Source organism: Zootoca vivipara, chromosome 3 (assembly GCF_963506605.1).
Source record: "Zootoca vivipara chromosome 3, rZooViv1.1, whole genome shotgun sequence".
In the NCBI taxonomy this organism is placed as follows: Eukaryota; Metazoa; Chordata; class Lepidosauria; order Squamata; family Lacertidae; genus Zootoca; species Zootoca vivipara.
The window spans coordinates 45242852-45258575 of record NC_083278.1 but is presented as its reverse complement, the minus strand read 5'-3'; the positions used below and the strand labels follow the sequence as shown (position 1 = coordinate 45258575).

The following is a 15724-nucleotide window of genomic DNA, read 5'->3' as shown; positions in this document are numbered from 1 at the left end:
TATGTGGTATAGAAATGGTCTAAATAAGTATCTTTTACTTCTGATTTGCTTGGATAGCTCAGTTGGTTACAGCATGGTGCTGATAATGCCAAGGCTGCAAGTTTGATCTCTGTATGGGACAGTTGCATAATCCTGGATTGCAGAGGGGTGGGCTAGATAATCCTCAGGGTCCCTTCCAACTCTACAGTTCTATGGAACCACAGTTGGACTTGCAAATCTCTCTTCTGAAGCTAGGACTGAAATCACTACAGCTTGCAGCATCCCACCTATCTACCCTCTCCCTTTCTATGTGTGTTGTCACATTGTTTATGCCTCTTCCCATGTATATGTAGCTTTATAATTGGCATTTATGTGTTTAAAATTTTCAATTTGTCATGACAGTATTGGCTTTTGTTATTGCCACTTCCTGCCAGGGTTTTTTACTAGCTGAATGGGCAGAGACAGCAAGTTAAATGGTCCTTTATTTGCTTTTGGTGTAAATTCATTCACCAACCTGCAGTGTCTGTGTTTATGGAAAGGCAGTAAAATACACAAAAAGGCGAGGGGGGGGGGACGGGAAACTGCAGTGATTAGTACAATAACTCAGCTTCTCTCCTGAGATCAACCTATTTCTTAAGCACAGTGATTTATTCCTCCTAGAGTCCACAGTTCAGTTTCTCTAACTGGGTGGCTCCAGGGTGAAGGGACTGGAGTTGGCAAAACAAGAGCCTCTTTTTCCAGGTGTAACATTTGCCAGACTGCTGTGCAGAGGACAAGTGGCATTCAGAAATGTTTTGCCCCTCCTGAAGTAGTCGAGTCCATTCTACCACTTCCAAACTCAACTCATTAATTCTGCTGCATGTGAAGCTACAGTCAGGCTATAGAATTTGCTGCTGCAAGAAGTGGTGATGGTTGGTTCCCACTCCTTTAGAAGGGGATTAGACAAATTAATGGAGGATAAGACTATCAATGGCTACTACCACCTCCAGGATCAGAGGCACCATGCCTTTGAATACCAGTCTCTGAGAAAGAGGCCTGTTGGCTTTTGGACTTCCTTAAAGCATCTGGTCGACTACTGTGGGAAAGCAGGATCCTGGATTTTGGTCTGATCCACCAGGGCTTGTCCTATGTTCTTGATGTAGGTTATGAATGTAAGCCAGGCCATTGTACAAAACTTCCATTATGTCCCGACACCCATTCCATTGAAATAAACACCAACGGACACAAGGCAGAAACCTGACAAATGACCAGAAGCATTTGTATATTCAGATTGATTGTACCTCATCTGTCAATCGCTAGACAAGCAAACTTTCCAAACCACCACATTAGTTTATAGTGCTCCATGTATTCCCAGTTATAAATATTTTTGCATGTGCTATAATATAGACTAGCCCTGTCATTTTTATACAGGAGGTCTGGCTTTGCCCAATTCCATTTAATGAGCCACTGTTCTTGGTTTGTTTAAAGTTATGTAATAAATTAACTCTAAACTACGTAATGAGTTATCCATCAAATGTGGATTGTCTATATTGAGACCCACACTGCTGTCATTTTAATATATACAGAGGCCTGCACCAAAAACACTTCAGGTGGATTTACTTGACTAACTCTAGAGCAAAATTTGGAGCAAACTTCAACACTTCTATTATTTTAAGGGATTTCCCCCTCAGGTCTCATGTGTAGATTATAATAAATGAATCCTCTTGTTTGCCCTTTGAAAAGCCTCAGAAATTTGGATATATTCTTAGTGACTGTGTACTCTTTGTCGTCTTAGACCATTTTGTGACTGTGTACATTTCCTTCCAATGGATGGTTTCAATTGTATCTATTTATTGCCTTCATTAATGCTTGATGCTCTTCGTTGTGCCATCTGCATTCAGTACTCCTTATTGACAAATGGAGCACAGGGCATGAAATTTAACTATGCTCGTCACTACATTTGAAGAATGCTCTGAATAAATGGACAGTCTCCACTGCTCATGTGGAGCATTCTCTTGTCCAGAGAAGACTGTTTGATGTGTACCTTTGCTATTCTCTCTTTTATTTATTCCTGAGCTGCTGCCTCCTCTTTCTACTTTTCTTCTGTAGTCTGGAAAGAAACACACATTTGCTACAGGTCTGTCTATTTTATGGGATGATTTCTTACAAAAGGGATCAAGACACTGCATAAAATGAAAGCTATACAAGTTAACCCTAAGTTGTCTTGGATGGTATTAATTTGGCCTTATTCCTTTTATCCAGCGATACAGAATATAAAGGACTACAGCTCTCATTGGATCAAGTTTCAGCAACGAAGCCATCGTTCCCATATGCAAACTCAACACCAACAATCACTGACAACAGAAAAGGAAGCAAGTCACGTCTGCCGAGCACAAAGTCAAAATCTAGGACATCTCCATATCCACAGGTATGAATAACATGATTTTTTCATTATGATGGTTGTGCTTCATATGTTTTAAAGAAGGCCTAACTCAATATAAGGAAGTTTCCTATGTTCCCATGTCTTGGAGAGACCCCATCTGAAGCTCTGGAGATCCATTGCCAGTTGAGTGTAGACAGTATCGAGCTAACTGGATCAACAGGTCTGATTTGGAGCAAGGCAGCTTCCCCTGCAACATATATTCTATGTTCATGTGGGAAATAAATTATCTAACTCTGGGGCCACAACTGAAAATATTTTCTTAGTGTCCCTGTCTGCTAATCTTACTTCGTAATGGGGTGTGTGTGTGTGCGTGCGCGCACACACACACACACACACACACACACACAAAATCTTTAAAATAAATAAACAAATGTGTGGGGTGTGTGTGTTAGTGATTAGGACACATGGAGGAAATTCCATCACATCCTTGCAGCTCTCCTGCAGAAGAGACCGTCTCTACTTAATGGAGGCTGCCTGCATGGTTTTGAACTCTAGTAGACTAAATCATGAGGGGAAAATGAACATATGAGGTACAAGCAGATACCGGTAGTGAGCAGAGAGTATTATGAGGGTCAGTGGGCAGGGCCAGCTCTTCCATTAAGCTGAGTGAGGCGGCTGTCTCAGATGGCAGGTACTAAGTGGTGGTGCAGAGAGTGGAGTTGATGGAGAGGTAGATGTGCTTGGTTTATTATATGAAATAAAAGTGATAGAACACATAAATGCTGCTTCAGACAGTAAAACTTCAATATAAGCAGGCAGCAAATCCAACCATACACACACACATACCTTGATCTAAAGAATGGAAGAATCCCTACCTATTCTCCAGAAGTGAGTATGACAATTTTGCCAGCATGACTCACACTAATAGTAAATTAAGAAAGGCAGAGGAGGGGGAGGAATAGCATACCTGTCCTTAAGAGTGTGTGTGTTCTTTCCTTGTGAACACTGATTGAAGGTCCTCGTTGGAGCTAGGAGAGCTAGCTGACTTTTGGAATCTGGGGGATTTATACCCTTTTGGTCAAGGTGTTCCAACAGAAAAGAGAGGAAGGCCTTTAGATAAGCAATTTCTACAATTTCCAATAGTTCCACTGCCTTTTCCACAGAGTTCCAAGCCCAGCTTCACCAGGTCCATTTTGCAAATTAAGTTCTTGAAAGGAAATCATCCTGGTGGGGTGTGACTGAACTGATTATCTTTTGTCTGCTCACTGTCTTCAAATTATCAGGTGGTGAATAGACTGTATGTACTGGCAACTAAATGTACATGTGCTGACCTTTATGCAAATTTGAAACAAAATAAAAAAATTCCTTCCAGTAGCACCTTGGAGACCAACTAAGTTTGTCATTGGTATGAGCTTCTGTGTGCATGCACACTTCTACAGATACATGCATTCCGTGCATGCACACAAAAGCTCATACCAATGACAAACTTAGTTCGTCTCTAAGGTGCTACTGGAAGGATTTTTTAAAATTTTGTTTCAACTATGGCAGACCAACACGGCTACCTACCTGTAACTAGATTTATACAAAGTGTGAGGAACTCAGGGTGTTTCCTGAATGGCATCAGGGCATGTTTTGAGATAAAACTTGTACCAAGGTCACCAGAGTTCATCATGCCATATTAGAGCTATGTCAATTTTCTTACCTATGCTATGATCTGCAGTAATAAACAACAGAATAAGTACAGATTGACACACACCTATTCACAGTACAGCAGAAATCGACAAGAGGTATTGGTGCTGTGGGTTAAACCACAGAGCCTAGGGCTTGCTGATCAGAAGGTCGGCGGTTCGAATCCCTGCGGCGACGGGGTGAGCTCCTGTTGCTTGGTCCCAGCTCCTGCCAACCTAGCAGTTTGAAAGCACGTCAAAGTGCAAGTAGATAAATAGGGACCGCTACAGCGGGAAGGTAAATGGCGTTTCCGTGTGCTGCTCTGGTTCGCCAGAAGCGGATTTGTCCACATGACCTGGAACCTATACGCTGGCTCCCTCGGCCAATAATGCGAGATGAGCGTGCAATCCCAGAGTCGGTCACGACTGGACCTAATGGTCAGGGGTCCCTTTACCTTTACCTTTATTATTGATAATGATCATCTGAATGTCATCTTTCCTTATAATGACCATATAATGTAAAGTACTCGTTCTATAATGGAAACACTTGGTCAGCATCTGGTTCAACCTTTCAGGGGTTCTTCTGAAATTCATTTTTTAGCGCTGTTGGAGAATTGTGTTTGAGCCCCTGATTGGAATGTTATTTGCAGCTGTTTAACTCCAAACTTATTTACTGTAATAGCCTTGGCTGATGAGTGTCAATGAAATATTGCTAAGCTTTCATGTGATGAATATTGATATCTCCTCCAAAAGCTAACTATCTCATACTGCAGCCTGTTACTTTAATTTAGAAACTTCTGTTTCATTGATTAAAAAGGACTGTGTAAATAATGGGTTGGATCCAATGGTGGCTTTGCAGAACGGGCTTCTGCTTACACGAATTAGGATATCTCTTTTTTGTTTGTTTGTTTTGTTTTTGCCAATCCCCCCATCACTCTCCAAAATATGCTTCCAAAGTCTGGGCAATCAAGTGTAGAAAGGAATAAAATATGACATGGCAGGATAGCTGCAGTACTTGGATGATGTGTGAGGGGGTCAGATTAATGATAACCGAGTATCCACTAAGGCAAAGTTGCCGTAAGATACCACTCAACACATTCAGCCAACAAGACTTCATACCGATAGACCCATACCAATCTTTTCCAACTTTGAAAAATGCAAGGGAAAATCTCCCCCTTTTCTATCTTTAAAAGTAACCCCCAAACGGGCATTGACTCACTAGCAGCAGAGGTTAGTTTAATGGTTGTGCTGTGTTACTTTAATCTAAGCCTTTTGCCATCTGTTCTGCCTATAACAGTGAATGTAAAATGAACATACTTAGGATTTCAGAGTTACATTAGTAAAAAGCAAGATAAAAGTGATTTAAAAGCATGCATATGTTCTTAGCACAGTGCATCTGTGATTCCCCTTCAAGTTTCAGGCACAAATTAAGAAGAAAGTTGCAAATGCCCAGTACTGCAGAAACCTTTGATAGCAAACGAAACCTTATTGAGAAGGTTTCTCTCCCCCCCTCCAATAGAAATAAGAGTCACATAGGTTGTAGCACACATTTGACTTTGGGTGTGAAGCCAGGTCCTCTTGTCCTTGGTCAGACTGGTACTGAGACCTATCAAGGTCTGATAGGAAGGGTTTGTGTGCTGTTGCCCCAAGCCAGCCGGCAAGAATGTGCTAGTGCTTAGCAGCTTAATAAAGTTACAACCGCGGCGCATACTGATGCATGCTTAAGTTCCCCTGAAATCTACCGCATGCATTCTCAGTTTTCTCAGCCTCTCTCCTTAACCTAAGTGTTTTACAGCTTTGTAACTGGTAAGCCGATCTGTTCCCCCGAAGCAGCTTGCGTTGTAAGAGCCTGAAAGTGTAAGCTTTGCAGCTCTTTCAACAAGAAAAGGAGGGAGTGGGGAGCTAGACTCTCGTAAAATGTATTGATTTTCCTATTTTGTCTCTGTATTTATATAAAGCTTAGGTAAAAAGAGACGCCATGAAAGACTTTACCTCCTTTTGGCTGCCGTCCAAAAACCACTTAGAGCCGACTCACATGATCTGCCCTTTCACTGCATGGGGATTTTTTGTAGCCACCTTGCCAGGGTGATATATAAAGAACCTGATATATATGATATAATGCATAACTTAATTTGAGCCAGGGCGCTTAGTTACAGAAGCTGTTCTTAATGCCAGGGATTGACATCATTATTATACAAGATTTATATACTGCTTACTAGAACAAAAGATCTCTAAGCAGCTTATGGAATACAGTCTGTAATATTTATTTTAAAACACCAATAAAAAATAAACATAAAAACAAACGATATATAAAATATAAAATATCACTGGTAATTCTAAAACACTTACGTTTTAAAACTTTATTGAGAAAATCAGGGGTAAAAATACCCCGTAAATAGGACATTGCCGGGGGGGGGGTAGGCTTCTGCTGGGGAGGGAGCAGAACCTCAGATAACTGAGTACTTTCAAAGCTTTTCAATAATATTTGTGGATCTAGACCCACCCCCAACTACCGGTATGCCCATGACCTGGATATGATATGATATGATTAATATGATTGAATGATTTTTAGCCATGTTGAGTATTTTTGAGCATACCCCTGCCCTGCTTTGTGATAAATGGTCTGGAGGGTAGGACTTGAACCAATGGAGTTGGACTAGATGACCCTTGGGGATCACTTCCAACTCTACAATTCTGTGATTCTATGATTCCAAATGCCATCAAATATCACACATTTGAGACAAAACCTCCAAATCAGGGGCTGAAACATACAAGCGAGTTTCAAACCAGCTATGATTGGGAGCTCCTGGGCTTTAAAGACGAATCTCATTATTGCTGTCTAGAGGAGCTGCTATAGAATAACCTCTTAGAATTTTGAAGTGTCAGGCATAGCTCTAGTGGCTTTAGCCCAAACGTAGCAGAGTTTTCCTGCACAGCGCAGAAGCTAGTTGAGGTGGAAATGACTAGTCGGCTAGATGCAGAATAACTATTTACAGGATTTATTAAAAGAAAATAAAAGCTGCAGAGTTTCTGCATACAAAGCAAAGCAAAATAAATCCTCTCTGTCTCTCTCCAACCATACGCAGCACTCCTACTCCTAACACCCAACAAGAAACAACTGTGCTAGCATTCCTAGATAACAGAGTTCAGTGCTGGTCATTAACCAATCAGAGAGTAGTTTCCAGGCCAGGCAGACCTTGGCTTTCTGCCAAGAGTAAATTGACACTGCCTTGAGTTAATTGTATGAAGCAAGAATCTGTAAGTTTCCCATGAGAATCAATTAACAGAAACTGAACATAGCAAATACAGGACAAAGATAGAGCAGCAGAACACTGGTGGTATAATAAGCCACGAGATTTTAGCAGGAGGTTTTGGGGTATGCACTACCTGGAAAGGAAGCGGTGTGGCCACCAGAGAACCTTTGCACTTGCACACCGTATTGAAAGCAAAATCATGTGTGACTGCCTCAGTGGCTTCACGAGCGCAAATAATCATGAATGCACAATAAAATAACACATCTGGAGGGTGCACTTAGAAGTCTAAGCACCAAGGTGCCAACTTGAATGAAATATTAGGTAAGCCCCACCCTGCATAATCAGTCACACATGCCATTTGAATGACAATGCCCATCAACTTTGGGGGACCCGCCCCCCCACAGAAATTGGCTCCTAAGCTGAGCACCTTTGGTGTAAACAGCAGTCAGGTAGGCTGTGACTTCCAGCAAAAAACTGGCAAAGGGTTTCTGGTTCAGATCAGAGCATGTTCCAGATTGTACCCCATGGCTTTCCCTCAAAATAAATGTGGGTAAAGCACACTTATTTAAACATGAGATCGAGGCTGGTGAAGTACAGCTTGCATTATACTAAAACAGTACGATTATTGCAACTTTTGTGGCTTAAGCAACAGGGCAAAAGCACAATGCAAGCTGTCCCTAATATAAAGCGCTATGGATGCCTCTAGTAATGCCATCCTTGGTCAATGCTCACTCCCCCATCTCTTGTCATTCTGCTGGCATACTGGATGAGCACACTGGATGTCAACTCTTGTTCCAGGAACTGCCAGTCCTTCCCATTGGAAGCTGTCAGTACAACAGGAAGAACTGGGCTGACTGGAGATGGTCAGAAATAGAACATATGAACTCTCTGGTGCTCCTTTACTGCCAGTAGTCCTTTTAGTTCTGGAAAGTGGTGACTGATTTCAGGAGTGACTCCAGGCCAAATAAGCTCTTAGTGTTTGTTCCCAGTTTTATCTTGTAATTTGACTAGACAAGTCATGTTAACAGCTGTAGAAGAGTTGACAGAAGGAAAATGAGAAGAAACCACTTCCAAATATGGTTGGAATTGGTCAAGAGCATGCTTCTATTTTGGCCTCATAATTCTCCCCCTCTCTTCTAATTTCATTTCTTCTTCATGAGAACTTAATTTGGTTTCCTGCCCCCAAATATACCTCCACCACCTTCTTATTTGTTTGTGGAGAGAGGAAATGAAGGTGCATCAAAGCAATTGTTATTTCACACTTTCCAGTGCATTTTACCATCACTCTCCTTAATGCAAAAAGTATTATATTTTGGGAAGTGGGTTTGTTGTGGAACCTCAGCATTATTTACCTGAGTTATTTGTACACCAGAAGCAAATGTTAAAAACAAACAAACAAACAAACAAACAAACAAACAAACAAACAAACTGTAACTTCACAACCTGAATATGTGATTGAATTCCACCAGAAAATAGTGACTGTCTAGAAGTGCCATGAATACTACTGTTGAACTAAGCTGAACTTGTGTCTCAGTAAACCTACATAGAATTGCACTGTGATCATCATACCAGTGATTCCTTTAAAACATCCGCTTAAGACCCTTTTAAGTACATGGCTGTGGATTCTGGGGAAGCAAGTAACTTAGAAACAAGTGTTTGCAGGTGAGAAGGGGGAAATAACTGCCCAAACATAGTTTTCTGGCCTCTATAAGCACTTGGGAGTCTTCATTTGCCACTTTTAAACCTGAGAGCCAGCAAATAAGTATTAAGGGTGGAGATCAAACTAAGAAGGAAACCTCTTAGCTTGTGGAGTTTAACTGAAACATCATATTGGCACAGTGAGGCCATAAAGCAGAGTGAGTGGGTGTTGTTGTTACAGCAATATCACTAGACACAACAGAGCACTATCGTGAAAAGCTCTTGCATAACATGGGATTATGTGGAGAGGGCTAGAGGTGGCAATGGGTCTGATGCCTCTTCATGGAGTCTTAAAAGGATTTGGGCCTTTGGGATTGTGGCTGAATAGACAATAACAGTCTCATTTGACTTCTATAGCTTTTACATTTATGATTTCAATCAGGGTTTTTCCCCAGCTGGAACTCATTGGAACTCAGTTCCAGCACTTCTCAGTTGGGTATCATTGGTATTATAAGAGAATGAGGGAGGTGCTCCTGATGAGTTCTGGCACCACTTTTTTTTTTTTTTTTTGAAAAATAGGCCTAGTTTCAATGCAGAAAGCTTTGTAGTACTATGTAGCAGTGAGAAAACAGGCATTCTGATTGACAGTCCAGTTATGGATGGAACTTGTCTTAGTCCTGCTTCAGTTCCAACTCCTCTGTTTGTGAATTGGGTTCCGAGTTTTCAGTAAATCAAATTGCTTCTTAGACTGTGTCCCACTGTTAATGTCTTCTTTCCCCTTTTTCTTTGTATTGCAGTATTCTGGATTTCATACGGAAAGATCTGAATCGGACCATGAAAGCCAGTGGGGTGGCAGCCCACTGACCGACACCGCCTCTCCGCAATTGATGGATCCCATTGAAAGGCCAAACTCTCAGCATCATGATGTCTCCTGTGCCTATAGACAATACTCAGACCGCAGTGCTCTCTGCTATGGTTTTGCACTTGACCATTCCAGGCTGGCTGATGACAGACACTTCCACACTCAGGCCTGTGAAGGCAGCAGGTGTGAGGCCGGCCGATACTTCCTTGGCACACCGCAGTCTGGGAGGGAAACGTGGTGGGGTTCCCGATCTGGCCTTCCCTTAACCAAATCTTCTCCTGAGAGCAGAGAAGCCTACGAAAACAGCATGCCTCATATAACTTCCATACACCGAATTCACGGTAAGTGCTAAATGTACTGGAAGGCAGGTTGTGGTAGCAACATTGAGCCAGGGTTTGAAAGGCCTGCCTCGAATGTCTCAAGTTGACCATTAAGGACCTTATAATGGAGTTAGGAGATATCTGTGGTCTGTTTGTTGACTAGCACCTTACCTGCAAGTAGGCATGGGGGAGAATTTTGATTTGGGTCACATTTAAAGGTGAATCTATCCAATTTGGACATTCCAAAACAGTGTGAGCACCAAAACACAGCCATCCTTCAAAATTCACACTTGTCCAAGTTTTTGCAATGGAGTTCCCCAACCAACCAGTGGTTACAAAAATGCATATATTAAGGGAAAGTGTGTGTAAAAATGAATATATTTTTAAATTTTGTTTAGATCATTTCTATACCACTTAATATATAAAAATAACTCTAAATGGTGTGCAGAAAACTAAAGCAGCAGCAACAGGCAACTTAAACAACAATCAAAGCTTGCAAAAAATATGGTTCCATAAACGAATATTACATTAATGCAAATTGTGAATAAATACAGACCAAAATCAGTGTCTTCTCCTTCTAATACACCTCCCTCTCAGCCTCCTAGCTGTCACCCAGAGCCCATACCAACCCACTGCTCACCCTCAAATCTCACAAAAAAAGATTCTTTGAAACTAGATATTAGTGAGAATGACAAACAAAATACATTATATTAGGAAAATTAGATTTTACCCATCAATATTAAGAGCACTGGTGTGTGTGTGTGTGTGTGTGTGTGAGAGAGAGAGAGAGAGAGAGAGAGAGAGAGAGAGAGAGAGAGAGAGATATTTTTAAAAGGACCATTTCAGATAAACCAATCTTGCAGCCAGTCAATTGTTATTATTATGCATTATAATTATTTTAATGTATTTATAGCCCACCTTTCTCCCAACTTGGGATTCAAGGTGGCTTGCAACATTTAAAACATTATAAAATACAATTAATTAAAAATTGATTGAAATACAACAGAAAACATTTAACATCAACAAATTATATGGCTACTTGTAAGTTAGTTCTGCTTGCATAGCAGGACTTCCAAAAGTGTGCCCATGATTGAAGTATCAGCTATGTTTAAAATTAGGGATTTTTTTCTATTAAAAATGAAGTTTTACACTCATTGGCCATATTTGACAAGTGGGGGCATCCCCTGTCAATCATTTAATACCATAATATGGCATCAGGTAGATCTGATCTTTGCAGAAAGCAATGGGATTTGTATTAGGTGCAAAATTTAAATAGTGTTGAATGCAAGTCAATTATAATAATAAAATCCATTACAGAGCTGCCTTCAGATGTCTTCTAAAAGTTGTATAATTCTTTATCTCCTTGACATCTGAAGGGAGGGTGTTCCACAGGGAGGGCACCACCACCAAGATGTCTATAACAAAAGAATGACGAGGAGTCCACTCTAAACTGTGCGTTTTTGGTTGTTCTTTGGCAGCTGTGGCTTTACCTGTTCCACACCTGATGTCAGGCATGTGTGACAGGCGGGCATGGGCACCTAAAAATCACTTTGTGGGAGAAATTGGGCAGCTGATTTGGTAGGCCTAGAGCAGGCTACCTCAACCTTGGCCCTCCAGATGTTTTTGGCCTACAACTCCCATGATCCCTAGCTAGCAGGACCAGTGGTCAGGGATGATGGGAATTGTAGTCTCAAAACATCTGGAGGGCCAAGGTTGAGGAAGCCTGGCCTAGAGTGACCCATGAGCTGCAGGTTCCCCACCACTGCCGTAGAGTCTAAACCAGAAATCTCCAACTTGGTGCAATGTTTTGAACTACAAATCCCACAATCCCTGACCACTGGTCACACTGTCTGGGACTGAAGGTTGCTAGAGCCTAAGTAGATCTAGGTTGGCAAAGGCTGACTTGGACTGTGAGAGGGGAGTTCTGTCAGTTGTGCCCTTCTGCTGATACTTCAGTGTTGTGAACTGGTAACAAGGTCAAAGAAACAGGTGGTGGGTAGCTTAATTTCACCATCTCATGGTTGCAGAAGATTTGTAGTTGTTATAAGAGTTATATTCCCACTGGACGTGCATAAGGTCTGGATGTTCTGCTGTCCTCTGACTCTGTACAGCCCGTTGCTGATTGCTTCTCTCCTTTGTTTCACCCCACTTTCTAGGAAGAGGGCACTGGGATGAAGAAAGCGTTGTCAGTTCCCCAGACCCTGGTTCTGCTAGTGAATCAGGTGACCGATACCACTCTGAGCAGTATCAGGGCAGCCCACACGAGCCCAGCAAAATCGAGACTCTCATAAGAGCGACTCAGCAAATGATTAAGGAAGAGGAAAACAGGCTGCAATTGCGGAAGTCGACTCCCGATCAGCTGGTTTCAATTAATGGAGCAGGGAAAAAGCACTCTGTTTGCTTTGCAAGCTACCACCAGCACCAGCAACAACAACAGTTGAGAGGAGATGCCTGCAGGGTCCCTAGTGTCACCACCACATCTCCCTGCGAACACACACAGCAACAAGATGGGAAGATGATGAGCCCCCATGACAATGACTATGACAACAGCCCCACGGCACTGTCTAGAATAAGCAGCCCCAATTCTGACCGAATTTCTAAATCCAGTTTGATACTGGCTAAGGACTGCCTTCAGTCAGAAGTCTCGCCTCATCAAACTCCAGGGGATAACTCAGCAGAATCCCCAAACTATTACAATTCCCATCGGCAGTACTTTGATAAGCATGCGTACACGCTAACAGGATATGCTCTGGAGCACCTTTACGACAGCGAAACCATCAGGAACTATTCTTTGGGTTGCAATGGGTCACACTTTGATGTGACATCTCACCTACGGATGCAGCAAGATCCAGCACAGGGACATAAGGGGACTTCTGTTATAATAACCAATGGAAGCTGATGGGTGTTTCCCAATCCCCTTTTCATTTCTCTTCTTTTTAAAAAAGTTTGTGCTAGGAAAAATATCTTTGCAGTAGCGACAGCAGGCACACATGTTTTGATACCCTTGCTGTTACTAGCATTTGATAAAACTACAATGCACTAGAGAGAATACTTGTAAGGTACTGGGGAAGTGTTGCTTTATCTAAGTTACTGTTGAAAATGCACTGGTCTCAGTTAAGGTTACAGTAGTCAGTTGAATCACAAAGCTGATGCTACATTGTAGTGGCGGAGATCTATGCTGGGAGCTTCTGGGGTACATCAAGTGAGCAGATTTTTCATTGTGTGGAAATGTATGAGGATGTAGAGGGAGCGACTGAATTTCTAAGCCGCTGGCCACCTGCCACACCCTCAAAAGACAAAAACCGCTATGCACTCTTTCCATGAAAAAGAAAGTGAAATACAGGCCTTAAGGGAAGAAAAAGCAAAGCTATCTGTGCAGTTTCTTGTTTGTACTGGTCCTGCTTCTCCAGTGACTGCAAAGAATGGCTAGATAAAAGTTAGAGGTCCGGTGTGGTTCTTGGATAGGGTATTGGCTATTATATGGGTATTTGACCTGGATGCTGACTTGCTGGACAACAAACACAGACAGGAAGATAACCGCTTGCTGAGGTCATGTGACAAGGGAGAGACAGAAGGGCGACGAGCCATTCTTATCCTGGTTTGGAGTAGTAGAAGAAGTGTAACTGCCAAGGCCACTGACTCCTGGGGCACCAAATCATTTTTTTGAAGTGGCAGGGCCTCCTCAGTGTTTGGAAAGGGCCCCCGTGCAATGTCAGAACGTTGAGTGGTGCTGCGCACGGATCCCTTCAATCTTCTGGAAACTGCATAGTTATACAGGAGAGGAGACTATCAGAATGGTTTTGTGGGAAATGGTTACATTCTGGGAAGGAGTATAGTAGAAGATAGAGCATAGTGGAAGTTAAACAAGAAAAGGAAGAGCATTCAAACATAATTCATTTCCCACAACTTGGCATGCCCTGTCCTCGGTCTAGCAATGACTGAGTTGTGTGTGGAGAGAGAACTTCCTGATTTGCCTAAATAGGCATGGGGAACATTTTGCCCTCCAAATGGTGCTGAACTGCAGCTCGCATAATCACTAGCCAGTGGCCATGCTTCCTGGGGCTAACGGGAGCTGTAGTTCAGCTACACCTGAAGGGCCAAAGGCTCCTCCTACCTGTGCTAAAAATAAATAATAATAGAAGGGATTGTGGAAAAGTCCAACAGAGGTGATGTTAGAGAGGCTGAGGATCAGAAACACAGGTGTGTGAGAAAAACAGAAACACAACTCAGGGTGGGGGTTGGAGAGAGAGAGAGAGAGAGAGAGAGAAGGAGGAGGAGGAGGAGGAGGAGGAGGAGGAGGAGGAGGAGGAGGAGGAGGAAAAATTCAACAAAACTGTGGAGAATGGTTGGCTTGCCCAGTTTCAGAAAATTCTGAAAATGCATCAAAGCTGCATGATGATAAACAGGCCAGTGAAGTGCAACTTTCAGTGGTCCCATAAGAGCTCTTTGGGAATGATTGGGGCTTATGCAGAGGCCCCAATGGTTGCCATGAAAATGTTTTGCTATTGTATAAGTATCAACACAAAGAGAAGTTCATTTTCCGACAACCATTTTTGGCATGCTGGGAAATATAATGCCTCCTCTGTCACATGCTGAGTTAGTTGAGCGAGTAGACTAATCATGAGACCTCATATTGATTCGATGATTCCTAATGTTTAAAATGGTCAACCACAAATTTGCCATGACGTCGGGAAGCTTTGTGAATGACTGCCACCTGGTTTCTGAGGTATCTTCCAGAGAGATTAGTCAATGTTGGCTATTTAATGAGCATTTATCTTGCTTTGCCTGTGGGGAGGTAGGACGGGCACTGCATCAAGGAAGTGTTATCCCTCACTTTCCAGTACATGCTCCTATTAGTTTCCTTATTGGAAAAGGCCTGATCTTTGTGGGGGAGTGTGTTTTGAAAGATGTCCAAATCAGCTTTAAATTTGCAGCGTTTATTTGCCAGGATGTATTTGAATCCCACTCAAAAATTGTGATAGTCTGGAAGTATGCTGGGTCTTTAGCATGTTTAGCTGGGCCCTGGTGTTTCTAAGCCTTTTCTCATAGCCGAAAGTGTGAAATCACTCTGCACTGCAGTAATGATGCTTTGGATTGGACTGTGTTTACGATATTCTGCATCATGCAGTACTCACTGTATATGCTTCTGACTAGCTTTGAAATCCCTGTGACAGGTGCCTAGCCCAGACCCCAGAGCCCCTAAAACGCTCCACATGATAATGTAGTTGAGATTCCTGCATTGCAAGGGATTGGAATAGATGACTCTCAAGGTCCCTTTCAACTCTACAACTCTATGATTCTATGTATCCCTTCCAGCCATGTGGAAGAAGTGATGCCTAATGTGATACAACCATGTTACTGAATACAGCCTTTGATGATCACAGTATGAGTCTGGAAGCCCATTGCCCCCCCCCACCCACTGCTTACATAAATCACTATGAAGAAGTGCCACTGGCAAACATGGTAGTGCTGGGTTAGATCTTACATGATGCATCCATGTGTATGCTCTGAAGAGTATGATGCTGCAGTCTAAATCTACCTTCTACCCCCTCCCCTCATTCAGTGTAGATTCATTTAGGGTTATGGTAGTAGTGTGCTTCTTAAAAAATGGGGAAAAAAGAAAGCTGAGATTCTATGGATCC

At 42.3% G+C, this 15724-nt stretch overlaps 1 protein-coding gene across 1 annotated transcript in view; it reads left to right on the top strand.

The window, feature by feature from the left end:
- SIM1 (SIM bHLH transcription factor 1) overlaps positions 1-14348 on the top strand; it is a 57675-nt gene extending 43327 nt beyond the window's left edge. The window contains exons 10-12 of the mRNA XM_035109327.2: positions 2221-2386; positions 9698-10103; positions 12239-14348. Coding sequence (XP_034965218.1) covers positions 2221-2386; positions 9698-10103; positions 12239-12981 — 1315 coding nt within the window. The 3' untranslated portion in view covers positions 12982-14348. The remainder of the gene's footprint in view (positions 1-2220; positions 2387-9697; positions 10104-12238) is intronic.
- The last annotated feature ends 1376 nt before the right edge of the window (positions 14349-15724 follow it).